This window comes from Rhincodon typus, chromosome 26 (assembly GCF_021869965.1).
Source record: "Rhincodon typus isolate 14 chromosome 26, sRhiTyp1.1, whole genome shotgun sequence".
NCBI classification, from domain to species: domain Eukaryota; kingdom Metazoa; phylum Chordata; class Chondrichthyes; order Orectolobiformes; family Rhincodontidae; genus Rhincodon; species Rhincodon typus.
The window spans coordinates 5903492-5916803 of NC_063357.1; the positions used below are offsets into that span (position 1 = coordinate 5903492).

Here is a 13312-nt window from a genome sequence, read left to right on the forward strand (position 1 = left end):
CAGCCTTCCTGCTCCTATGATGCTGCTTGGCCTGCTGTGTTCATCCAGCTCTGCACCTTGTTGTCTCGGATTCTCCAGCATCTGCAGTTCCTACTATCTCACGTTAGTATGTAGATTCAGCAAGTATTTAGAATAGTTAACAGAATGTTATCATTAATCATGAGGGAAACTGAGTATGAAAGTTAAGGAATTAAACAGAACACTAGTGAGACAAATCCAGATAACTGTGCACATTGTCAGTCAACTTATTTAAGGAGGATATTGGAGGGAGTTCAGAGAAAGTTTACCCAACTAATATCTGGAATGGGTGGGTTGTCTTAGGGGGAAAAAGTTGTACAGACTGGCTTGTATCTGATGCTGTTTAGGGGAGTAAGGGGTGAATTGAGTGAAACATAAAATCCTGATGGACCTTGACAGGGCAGATGAGGAGAGAATGTTTCCTCTTATGGAAGAATCTATAAGTGAGTTGGGGAGAGGGGGTGATTGTCACTGTTTAAAAATCAGGTATCACCCATTTAAAACAGAGATTGGGTGACAAACTTTTCTTTTAGACAGTCGTGCGTTTTTGGGACTCTCTTCTTGAAAAAGAGGTGGAAGTGGAGTCCTTGAATATTTTTAGGGCAGAGATAGATAGTTTCTTGTTAAGCTACGGATTGAAAGGTTATTAAGATGTGAGTAGGACTATACATTTGATGTAACGATCAAATCAGCCATAATCTTCTCGAATGGTGGAACAGGCTTGAGGAGTTGGATGGCCTGTTCCCGATTTGTATGCTGCATCATTGTCTGCAGGCATGTGGCACCTTAGCTAGGTTCACAGAAGTCTAAATAGCACAGATTCCCCAAAGACTCCTTCACTTTGACCGTTTAACAAACCCCATTAAACAATTTGTTTTGCTTTGGTAAATCTAAGTGCAATCAAATGGTCCATTTCACAATCCCTGCTCTAACCCTGTCTTAAGTTACCTGACTTCTTTAACTATATTTCACACACACACACACACACACACACACACACACACACCTCCTTGTAAATATTTCACTGTTCTTCTGTCTGTTGCAGCCCTCTTCTGTCTTGGCCACACAGCTTTCAGTTTTACTTTCTACAAGGGTGACCAGATCACACAGATGAGTAATTTTTTAATATTCATGAAAATTACAGTTGATGCCATCCCCTAAAAGTCCTTTCAAATATCTTAAAATAATTAAAGATTTCAAAGGCCTTTTTAAGAAATTACAAATTTTCTTTACAATACTGTTTCTGGGTCAAAGGTTGTCACATCATGCTATCAAAAGTCTTAGTTAACCTGTTATCATATATTTTTGCCTACACTTTTGTGCCAACATTTACATTGCAAATTACTTAGTTAACATTTCCATTCAATTGTGCCAGGTCAACTGTCACAATTTAATCGTAGGATCTGGTCACTAGGTGACTCTGCAGTTTCTCTACCAATTCTATCTCCATCAGCTGAGTGTGGGCAGTTTAAGAGAACCATAAATGATGACACCGAAGTCAACTTTTTATTCACTCAATCACGGGATGAGGGTGTCATTGTCTAGGCCCACATTTGATACTCACCCCAGATTACCATTAAGGTGGCAAGCTGCCCATTATTACTTTTGCAGACATGTTATCACAGCTACTTTAGTGTGTCATTGGTATGTCACTCAAACTCCTCTCTTCAGACAAACTGCGGGTTTGGATGGGCAGATTCAATATGTTAATTTCACACATTTCACACAACATGATGCTTTTTTAACTCTGGCAACTTAATGATGACAATACCTACATTTTATTATATTCACTATCACAAGAAACAAAAAGCAATTATTTAAACTGATCTAGTCCCAGGCCTCAAGGTAGAGGTTGTATACAAGTCCCATTTTTATGACTCACGAGCTTATCTCAAAGCCGTCAATTGAATTTCCACTTTCAAATTCCTCTTTTGTTATTACCCCTTGGATTTCAGATAGATTTCTAACTTGACAAGCCTACAGGGCACAGATAAACACTTCTGTAGCTAGAATCTTACCTGTGGCGTGAGTACAATCTGTAACGGGGCATCAGGAGCCACAATAAACAGCCTTGTGAGCTGGGCGTAGTGCGGCTTAAGACCTCGGCCTTGAGATGGAGACAGGATGTACAGGGGCATGTCAGAGGAGAGGGCTTTGATGGCAGACTCTTTTGGCCCACTCCCCATTACCTTCATAATCTTTTCTGGCCCCGAGCACATGAACCTGCGACCCCGTGAATCCTCATATTCAAAGCCAACAAACGCCCGCGCGATGTCATCCCTCCGCCTGCCTCGGCCAATCACGTTGGTAGCCCGTTTGGTTGGTACAGATTTGTTGGGAGCAGGCCAGGAATTACTGTCCATGTCCACTTCATCCTCTGACCTGGTTTTGATGACTATGTCCCAAGGCATCAGGTAATTCGTTCCAGGAATGAAGCCACTCTGGTCCAGGCCCCTGTGGAAGTTGTAAGCTTTGGAAGGGCCCAGCTTGACGAAGGACCAACTTGAAAATTTAGGTAAAAGTCCCTTTGGACAGCTGGAATTTAACATGCCAGGCAGATATTCCACTGTTGATACCTGTCGATCCACAAGACTGGGTCTCTTTTCTACTTTAGCCTCCCCTCCCTGGCCATGCGCATCAGGATTGTCTCCCCCTGCATGGGGATCAGGGGGAAATGTACCCAGACTGTCTGTGGATTGTCCAAGACTGAGTGCCAGACTGAGACTAGTGCTCTCTCCTTGGGTCTGAGCCTCTTTTTCTTTCATTTTCTCCCCTTCACCTTCTTGCGGGGGCAGTGATGATACAGTTGATTCGTTTTTGGCTGGAGCTGGGTCGGGAGTGCTGGGTTGGAAGACAGGAAAATAGAAGTGCTCGAGTTTCCCGCAGCATTTCTCCTCTTGAAGCTGCAAAGGCATTTTACAACAAATTAGATGACTTGGTTTACAATTTTCCCACATTTAGCATTCAAATACATTCTGCTTTCATTCAAATCTCTGTTGCCTGCATCCTAATTCTCGCCACATCTTGTTCACACATCACTCCTCTATTGTTGATCTATACTGGTTCCTATGCTGATAATAACTCAACTTCAAAATTCTCATTTTGTTTCCCAATCTCTCTATGCCCTCCTCCCTTCATATTTCTGTGACCACCTCTAGCTTTACATCGCCCGGAAGCAGCTTTTCTCCAACAATTCTGGCCTATTGCATATCTCCAAATTTCACTGACAACAATGTCATCAGTTGACTAGACATTGAACGTGGAATTCTTCCTGAAACCTCCCCACCTCTCTCTTCTTTCAAGACACTCCTTAAAAATGTTTTGGTCGCCTTTCCTAATATCTCTGTCAAAGTTTGTTGATATTATTTTATAACATTACTATTCTAGATTCACCAGAAAGGTGTCAGGGGAATTAAATGATAATTAAGAGGAGCTTGAGGAACTGTTTGCAAAAGGGAGGGAAAGAGGATTTAAGAGAGGTTTTGAAGAATTATCTTCTTGCCAGAAAGTATTTGGACACAAATATCCCTCTATAGTTAAAAGTTCTTCATAAACTTCTAGATCACACATTTTCAGGCAAAAATTTTGCATTTATGAAACACCTGACTTTATCTCTTTGCAAAGTGTTTCATCACAAGATAGTCATGTTGTGCAAATTACTGTTCTTATGTGAATAAATGCAACACCATTGCATATTAACACACAATAATGGGATGTTGCTGATTAAGAACAAGAGAAGTAAAAGCAAGACTAAGCCATATGGGTCCTCAAAGGTGGTCGTTGACATCAACTTTCTTTCTCACTTGATCCCCAATATTTATTGTATATTAATTGTATTTAGGTGGCTGGTATTAACCTGGGATTCACTTATGTGCTGGACCAAGACTTTATTTCTTCTTTAGAAACATTACCACTCCCTTTGCCTGTTGTTCCATGTCACCTTTGATCTTTAATCTTTTCCTGATCTCTGTTTTGTTCCATTTGCCCTGCTCCCTTTCTCAAAAGCGTGAAATCCATCGATCACATTTCCAACTCTCTTTCAAACCAACCAGCTCGGCGAGCCAACCAACCTCAACACCCACAACCCGAGCTACAGATCTACTCCAAAACCTTAGAACTCTCTTTCAGTTCTGATGAATACTCATTAGACTTGAAATGTTAACTGTGTTTCACTCTCCACAGATGCTGCCAGACCTTCTAAATTTCTCCAACATTTTGTTTTTAAGACTGATATGGACACTGGGAATCTTGCACTGACACAGAGGATGCTGGAGAAACTCAGCAAGTCTGGCGACATCTGCGAAGAGAGAAAGAGTTAACATTTTAGAACTGAAGAAGAGTTATACTGGATTTGAAATGTTAACTCAGTTTCTGTTTCTCTCTGGATACTGCAGACCTGCTGTGCTTCTCCAGCATTCGCTGTGTTTATTTCATCATCCACTGTTCTCTAGGGTAGGAAATACAAAGATTCACAGTAAGAAACTTATTATCTCCTCCAAAATGGCTAGACTCCTATCCTGACATTATGCCATTAGCTCAGGGGTTTTTCAGTCAGGCTAAACGTCATCTCAGTAGCTGACCTGTTTCAATTTTTGTATTTTTGAGAGATAAAGGATGGCCAAGGACATTTGCTCTTCTTCGAAGCATGCTTTGAGATCTTTAACATTCACCCACGTCCCTCAAGAAGCAGAAGGTGCCTTGCTATAAGATATTCACTGAAGACTAGCAGTTGGACAATGCAGCACTCTCAGTACTGCACTCAAATGTCAGCCAGGATTGAGATGTTATCCTTGGTTCAATGGTTGTTGACTCAGTTGTTTGAATCAGAAGGGTGTGGGTTCATCATGCACTCCAGAACCAGAGTACATACTCCAGGCTGATAGCTCAGTGCAAGTCCCGAGTGGATATTGCACTGTCAGTGGTGGAATCTTTCAGCAGGCCCAACCTGCGCCCTCAAGTGAATGAAAAAGCAATCTTGGCAATATTCATCCCTCAACCAACACCATTAGAAAACAGATTACCTGGTCATGAATTTGATGCCATTTCTGGCACCTTGCTGTGCATGAAGCAATACAAAAAAATGAGGCTTCTGTGCTTCCTACATTAGAACAGTCACTACACATCACTGTTTGCTCTAAAACATTTTGGGATATCCTTGGGTCATGAAAGCTTCGCATAAATCTAAGTCTCTCTTTTATTTCTGTACTTATTCTACAGAATACGAAGCATGTCGCCAGGCTCAAAAGACCAGCCAGAAGATGCTCTCCTCACTTTCTTCACTGTGTACCATAGGAACTAAGTGATTGAGACAGAAATTGAATGGACACAGTATCTCAAAAAATATATGCCTCCTCGTCCATATATTGGTCTACAGCTACGGGGAGATAGATATGCCTACCATACCTGATAGAAATCGTAATTGCCTGACTTGATGTCGAAGGGATCATCTCGAGGGGCTTGCCTGCGGCCACAGTTGCAGGAGCTGGTGGAGCGAGCACGGCTGTTGTGATACAGCACGGGTGGGTTCCTGTCAGGCTCTGGTTTTTCTCCTGCAAGAGAGAGAGGCAAACACATAGACACACACAGACACACAAACACATACACACAGACAGACACACACAAAACAAAGTGTATTCAAGAATAATTCAATATGCCTTTTATTATAACATTTCAATTCATCCTCAATAAGGGTGAAAGGGGCATGCAACACAGGCTTAGTTAATGATGATGTTTTACTTGTACTTACATTCCACTCTAAAATCAAAATGTCTCAAAAAGAAAGTTTCAATAAGACAATTAACTACTTATAAAGGGCAGCAATATAATGTAGGCAAATGTAAATTCCACGCAGAGTCAGTAATATCCATGCAGCAAGGCATTGCTCTAACTGGGAGTGAGGAACTTCAGTTATGAGGATACACTATACAAACTGAAGTTGTTCTTACAGCAGAGATAGTTAAGGGAAGATTCTATGGAGGTATTCAACATCTTGAAGGGTTGATAGAATAAACGAGGAGAAACTGTTTCAGTAGTAACAGGGTCAGTAACTGGACTTTGCTGGCAATTGGCTAAAGAACTGGAGGGATATTGAGGAAATATTTTTCTTTAAACAGAGTTGCTGTGATCTGAAATGTGCTGCATGAAAACACAGCAGAAGCAGATTCAATAGTGTTTAAGGGAATTGGATGAATACTCAAGGAAAATAAATTGCAGCGTTATAAATTAGAGAACGGATAGAGGATTGGTTAGCTAACAGAGAATACAGAATAGGGATACATTGCACAAGGTTGACAAGCTATAATGAGCAGTGTGCCACAAGATAAGGGATGAGGATGAAGCCTCAACTATTTACAAACTCTAATGACATAGATGCAGGGACCAAATATATGGTTGCTACATTTGCTGATGGCTTATATTTCTACCTGTCTTTGTATTATAAAGATAACATAAGCCATCTGCAAAGGGATGTAAATAGAATAATTGAGTGGGCGAAAATTCAGCAGATTAGGCAATTCTTTTTATTTATTCACAGAATGTGGGCATCACTGACTAGGCATCATTTTTATTGCCCATCCTTAGTTTCTCAGAGGGCAATTAAGAGTCAATCACATTGCTTTGGGTATGGAATCACATGTGGAACTAGGTAAACATAGATGTCATTCTCTAAAGGACATCAATGGTTACAGGACACCTTGGCAGGAAGAACAGAAAAGCAGCATATTATTGAAATGGAGGGAGATTTCAGAATTCTGAGGTATCAAGGCCTGATATGCATGTACAACACAGTGATTAGGAAGACAAATTGATTGTTGTCATTTATTGTGAAAAGAATGGAATATAAAAGTAGGGATGTTTTGCTACAGTTGCACATGGCATGGTGAGACTACATTTGGATACTGTGTTCGGCTTTGAACAGCATTCAAAACATTTCAAACATGTTTCAATTGACTAGCTCCTGGGGTTATCTTATGAGGAAAGGTTAGATAGATTGAGCCTGTACCGATTAAAGTTCTGGACCATGACAGGTGATCTTACTGAAACATAAGATGAGGGGACTTGACAGGATGGATGCTGAATGGATGTTTTCCTTTGTGGGAGAGGTTAGAACTAGAAGACAGAGCTTCAAAATAAGGGTCTCCCAATTCAGTTTGAGATGAAGAGAATTTTGCTCTCTTAGAGGGTCGTGGGTCTACGAAACTCTTCCCCAGAGAAAGGTGAAGGTGGGATCATTGAGTATTTTTAAGACAAAGGTAGACTGACTCTCGTTAGTCAAGAATTTAAAAATACGGGGAGGAGAGTGGAGTTGAAGTCAATGATAAATCAGTGATGATCTTATCAAATATCAGAAATCACTGGAAAAACTCAGCAGCCTGGCAGCATGTTTCCCTGTTATAGGAAAGACATAGTTAAACTGGAAAGAGTGCAAAGATGATTTACAAGTATGTGGCCAGGACTAGTAGGCATAAGTTATAGGGAGAGGTTGGCCAGGATAGGACTTTATTCCTTGGAACGTAGAGAATGAGGGGTGACCTTACTGAGGTGTATAAAATCATGAGGGGCATAGATAGGATGATTGCATATAGTCTTTTTCTTAGGGATGGGGAATTGAAAACTAGAGGACATAGGTTTAAGGTGAGAGGGGAAAGATTTAAGAAGAACCTGAGGGGCAACTTCTTCATGCAGAGGGTGGTGCGTGTATGGAATGGGCTGGTGGAGAAAGTGGTTGAGGCAGGTACAACAGCAACATTTAAAAAATTATTTGGATAGGTACATGGATGAGACTGTTTTAGAGGGATATGGACCAAATGCGGGTAATTGGAACTAGCCGAGTGGGCACCATGGTGAGCATGGATCAATTTGGGCCGAAGGGCCTGTTTCCACACTGTACTACTCTATGACTATGAGTGTGGACAGAAAATAGAGTTAACATTTCAGGTCCAGTGACCTTTTTTCAGATCTGATTGTAGCTAAGAAAAGGTTGGTATCTATGCTAGAAAAGGGGTGGGGGGAGGGAGAATTTCTGAAAAAGGACCCGAAATGTTAGCTTTGCTTTCTCTTCACAGACCTGAAGAGTTTTTCAAGCAATTTCTGATTTTATTACAATTCCAGCATCCACAGTTCTTTAAATTGAATTTGCAACTCCAAATTTAAACTGTTTTTTAAAATCAAATATCAGAAAGCTTGAAGCCTACTCCTGATCCTAATTTGTATGTTTGTATTATTGTAATTAGTTGAATAATCTGATCAAAGAAATGGAAAAGCACGATGGGCTGAATCAGTTCCTTCTGTGCCACTTTTCTAAAATTCTAGGAAATGAATGTCTGGCAATATTTTTGTGGTATTACTGTTTGAGTAAACGATTTAGGCAGGACTGGACTAAGCACGTATTTCTTTAAACAGATCCCTGATTTTGATTGATAATCACTCCTGTGAGGCACCTTGGGATCTTTTAACAATGTTAAAGGTGATATATAAATGCAAGTTGTTGTTAATGCTCACCTTGATGTTTTGATTCAAAGCTTCATTCAGAAGAAATATTACCCAAGACAATGTACATTAGACAGCCAGGCTGTATTGTTGGTACATTATTGGCCCTTGGGCAATGAGAGGACTTTTCCTGGTCTCTCGCCAACAAGGGCAAAAGTCTGGGAAAGGGAGGGAATAAGAACAAATTTCTGGTACAGAATCACCAGTGTTCTAGTGAAAGCTCATCAATCTAAATGTTAACTCTGTTTCACTCTCCACAGATGGTGCCTTCCTTGGTGAGTGTACCTAAAAATTTTCATTCGGATCCACAATATTTTGCTTTTTCAAATTGGGCAAGCAGTTTACAAATACTGTACAATTGCCAGTGATATTCTGCAACCTGCCAATTGATGATGAGGTGGAGTCAGAGTGGCTATCCAACTTGTCCTCAAGGAAACACACATGGTTCTTACACATCATCTCTCACTGACTAAGTTACTGATTCACTTATGCAGGGAATTACTGCATTGTCTCTGTGTTTGCACTATAACATTTTACTTCAGTTATGCCCTCCCACATCCCTCAAAGATCATAAAAAATTGCAAGAAATACCTGGTGTAAAGGAAGCAAATGTTTCTGGGACTTCCCCATTGTGGGATGGGTGATCTCCTGGGTCTCAACCTCTCTAAAGGTCTTACTTTTGCTGCCAATTTCACACAGCTCTGGTGCTTCTTCTTATTCCTGTACTGGTCTTTTGTCTTCAACTTCTACTGGTCAGTCCCTATGCTCAGTCTTCTGTAGTTCAGACTTAATTACTAGATGAGCCGTCAGCTTGTGCCCTCCCAGTCAACCGGAGTTTTGCAAGACTTCCACGAATCTGGAAATTGGTCTCCCATGTATGGATGATGAGATATCAACACTTTCTACTCTATAATTAATGTTAATAACAATGCAAACATGACTCGACTGACTCCTAGCACCATGTAAATATTAACAACATATGGAAAACTATTTTTAACTGCTTAAATATTCCATGTTAGCACTACATTTTTCTACTGAATGGTACAAAACCTGCAATTATGCCGACTCCAAATATACCAGCATACCAGGTCAGTTAGATGGTTTTAAGTTCTAACCACAACTGAGAGATTGGGGTCACTTTCGGTGAAATGGGTTAGGGAGGAGGAGAATTACCTTCCTTGAAATATGTTCACGAAACAGTGAGCATTTAGGAGAAAATGGCTGCATTTATGTTATATTTGTTTTCCTGGATGAGCTACAAATAATCAGAGTTGCTGAATTCAATTTTATTCCTCACAATTTATTCACTGCTGATCTAATACCAGAAGATGACACTACTCAATTGCAAACAAAAGCTTATATGAAGCACTTTAGATTCTTAGATTATTTGAATGATTTATTAACCTTTGTAAAGAATATTGGGTTTCATACGTCACAATCAACAGTCTTAGTATTTTATTGGTGTGGTACATCATGAACACTCTCTGTGCTGCTGTGCTATTGAAAATCAAGATTCTCATCAACGTAGACAGTCTTAACCATTCAATTATACTACAAAGCCACTCTATAGCAATCATAGGGTTGCTTCACTTCAATTCGTAATCCTAAACTCTCAATATAAAGCTGGTTCAAGGCACAGTGATAGGCATTTGACCATAAAGTCCTTACTGCACCTGCTGCTAATTACAACTTCAATACAAATCCACACTCAGTTTCCTGTTGTATGTAAACTTCTTTTGGCTGAAACAATAAGCCAGTATATCTCAAACATCAGTGTGGATATAAACATTACAAAGTAATGCCTGTCCCTCTCACTTTGCTACAATTGTGCGTGGTGTCTGTATTTGTGAGAAATTCACTAATAATTTACCATTCTTTAGTCTCTTTCCTATTCCAACCAAGATGAAAGCTTCTAATTTATGACTTACCCGGTTTAGGCAGTAGATGGAATTTGTGAACACAGTGTTGATCCGTTAAGCTTCTTTCTTCGCACAACTGGTGCCCATTACTCCAAAACTTGTAGCAGTCTTCATGCAGCTGCATGGCATACTTCTGGAAGGCTGGCCCACGGGCATGTTGACTGTAGACACGTAGGGCCTGTGCTAACTGGTTCTTGTGGACAGTCGTGGTGTAATGGTGAGGTAGATTTGACTGGTAGGCACTGTGAGCCAGAGGTAGGGCCTTTTGGCAACGATTTTCTGAAAACTTATTATCTGCATCCAAGAACCCGTCAAGACCTTTCAGCTGACCTTGGATCTTGGAGGAAAGGTCCCCAGTAAGAAATCCAAGTTCTTCATCCTTTCCACTTAGCATAACATCATAGAGTTTTGAAGCCACTGTTAGCCAATTTTTATAGGCAGGAAGTTCAAAGTGTGATGGCTGTGGGTTCCTCCCTACACTATCCTCAAATCCTTTTTTTGTCAGAACCAGCTCCACGTGTTGCCACAGGAACTCTTTCAGGGTGCAGTCCACCAGCTGCCCACTGGAACTGTTGAGGTTGCTTTCCAGTATGAAGGATGGCTGGCGGACATGCCTCATCATCTGATAGCGCCGAGATCCAGGCAAAGGGAGGGACTCCTGCTCCCTGATGGCACAAGTGCTTTTGAGCTGCCCGATCAACATACTGATCGGGTCGTCCTCCTGCCCAGCCAGCACGTAAACAAATGCCTGGTTGGCAGGGACAGTGAACAAACAGTTAATGCTCTGGTTGGTCAGAACCCTGCTCTTCCTGAAAATTCTGTAAATCTGATCCTCCAAGGCATGCTGGAGCCTCCTCTTTGGGGAATGTTTCTTGGGCTTATCCAGGTTTGAGGGGTCGAGACCCTTGGGCTCGACCTTCAACGCCCCGTTGAGCTGGAAAATAAACAGGAGTCTCGGGGGGCAGGGTCTACAGTTCAATCTCCACTCCTTCCCCACCGGGCAATCCTTAATCGCGTTCTTCAGGTAGCCAAGGACTTTTTGCCTGAGGGTATCCAAGGCTCTGAAAAGACGATCGTAAGTGATGTCGAAGGAGCAGGTGGGGTGGACCAGAAGGAGAATGTGGGAGACCGAGAAGAGATAGAGCAGGTGGATGCAGTGGAGCTTCTCCTCGCCTTTCCAGAACTCATGGGCCTCGGCGTGGGAAACATCGTCGGCCAGGGCCCTGCAGGCTTGCAGCAGCTGCTGGTGGTCGCAGACGGCGGTGAGCAGCAGGTAGAGGACTTTGCTATCCTGGTTGTAGTAGCACTGCAGTAAGTTGTTGCCCTGATGATGGCCGCCGGGCAGCCCCGGGTAGAGGGGAAAGACCGGCTTGTCGCACAAGGTGTTGATGATGGCGTGTTTCTGCGCGCTTAACTCCGACGTCTTTCCGAATATCCCCACTACGCACATCTCCTCATCCTTCCAGGCCGCTTCTTCGCCATCCGAGGCCAATACGGCCCCCAGCGCCCTGGCCGCCGCCATCTTGCGCACCGTCCCGTCTTCAACCCTGTCCGGCGGAGGAACCGCTGCGCCCACAACCGTTCCCGACAGCTAGTCCCGCCGTTCATCTCATCCGGCCGGAATCAAAACCCTGACTTTCATTTCTGGTTCAGAAACCAGGGGAGAATAGTTAGATTACTTCTTCGCTTCCCAGCTCCTTCCCCAAACTCCCACCCAACTTATTTTCCCCTTTCTGTATCGATCGAGCTTCCAGGTCTCTCGGCACTAAACCACAAAATGTTTTTGCTAACTGTAGCATTTTTAATGTCCAGAAAAATATTTTTTAGAAAAATGATAGCTGATAGACCTGGCAAAGTCAACCATTGGGCGTGAAATTACTCATAATAACAGGTTTAAAACGTCACGATAGCTGATCATAAGTCTTACTCTTAATATTTTCCCAATGTTAACAAGGTCTGTTAAAAAATAACTCATTTTTAAAAAATCCATCATTATTGCAGGACATCTTACCTGAATAAGACTAAATATTTTCACAATTGCACAGGATCGTTTACAAGTCACAATAGTGCAATTAAAAATCCATATTTACCCATAAAATATGGAAAAATAAGTAATAATCTAGCGCAAGTCATTGAGGGATAGGGAGGAAGTTACAATTAAAGAGAACATAGGATAGTTTGACGATGGTTGAAAAGCTACTGATTATCACATTTAGAATGGATTCCACGATTCGAATATGAATTATTCATTGGCAAAAGCTGTGGTTCAAACAGCTCCTTTGGAAAGAGCACTTAGCTAGTACATCATACCGCAGTGTACCAACCTTTTTTTTCTAATTTAGGAAATCATAAATACATTATATAATGTTTGAGAAATATTCTCCAGAAAACATTAAATGATTTTCCAGAGTTAGACAGGAAAGAAAGTATTAAAATGAAATTTTCAAAGCTGCTTTTCTCCTCTTACCCTCTCTTCGTGACATCAAATTCTACTGGATATTATTTTACAGTCACTGCATACCCCTCTGCCATTTCACCATTGTGTGCGTTTAGACCAGTTTTATTTAAACTGGAGCACCAGCTCTCCCTGGTATCTGCAAAGTGTCGGATTACTATTTGTAACCAGGTTAACTGCACATTGTCAGCATAATCATGAAACCTATACACGTTAATTTAGTGATATTATTTCCTTTGCTAGATACTGATGTTTTGGAACCGTGTTATCTTGTAGTTCATGGCCATTTTACCTGTTCTAACTTTTTGGAGGAACTACTAATTGCTCCCAGGCACTCTCCCAGATCTTCTCCCCAATTGTATATCCAAATTCCTTTTGCATGTTACTATTCAAACCTGCTTGCTGCACCCTCTTGGGGGAGGCTTTGATGTTT

At 41.5% G+C, this 13312-nt stretch overlaps 1 protein-coding gene across 1 annotated transcript in view; it reads right to left on the reverse strand.

The window, feature by feature from the left end:
* smg8 (SMG8 nonsense mediated mRNA decay factor) overlaps window positions 1-12039 on the reverse strand; it is an 18382-nt gene extending 6343 nt beyond the window's left edge. The window contains exons 1-3 of the mRNA XM_020518831.2: window positions 10434-12039; window positions 5422-5567; window positions 2037-2921 (exon numbers count right to left, since the gene is read on the reverse strand). Coding sequence (XP_020374420.2) covers window positions 2037-2921; window positions 5422-5567; window positions 10434-11946 — 2544 coding nt within the window. The 5' untranslated portion in view covers window positions 11947-12039. The remainder of the gene's footprint in view (window positions 1-2036; window positions 2922-5421; window positions 5568-10433) is intronic.
* Window positions 12040-13312: the final 1273 nt, after the last annotated feature.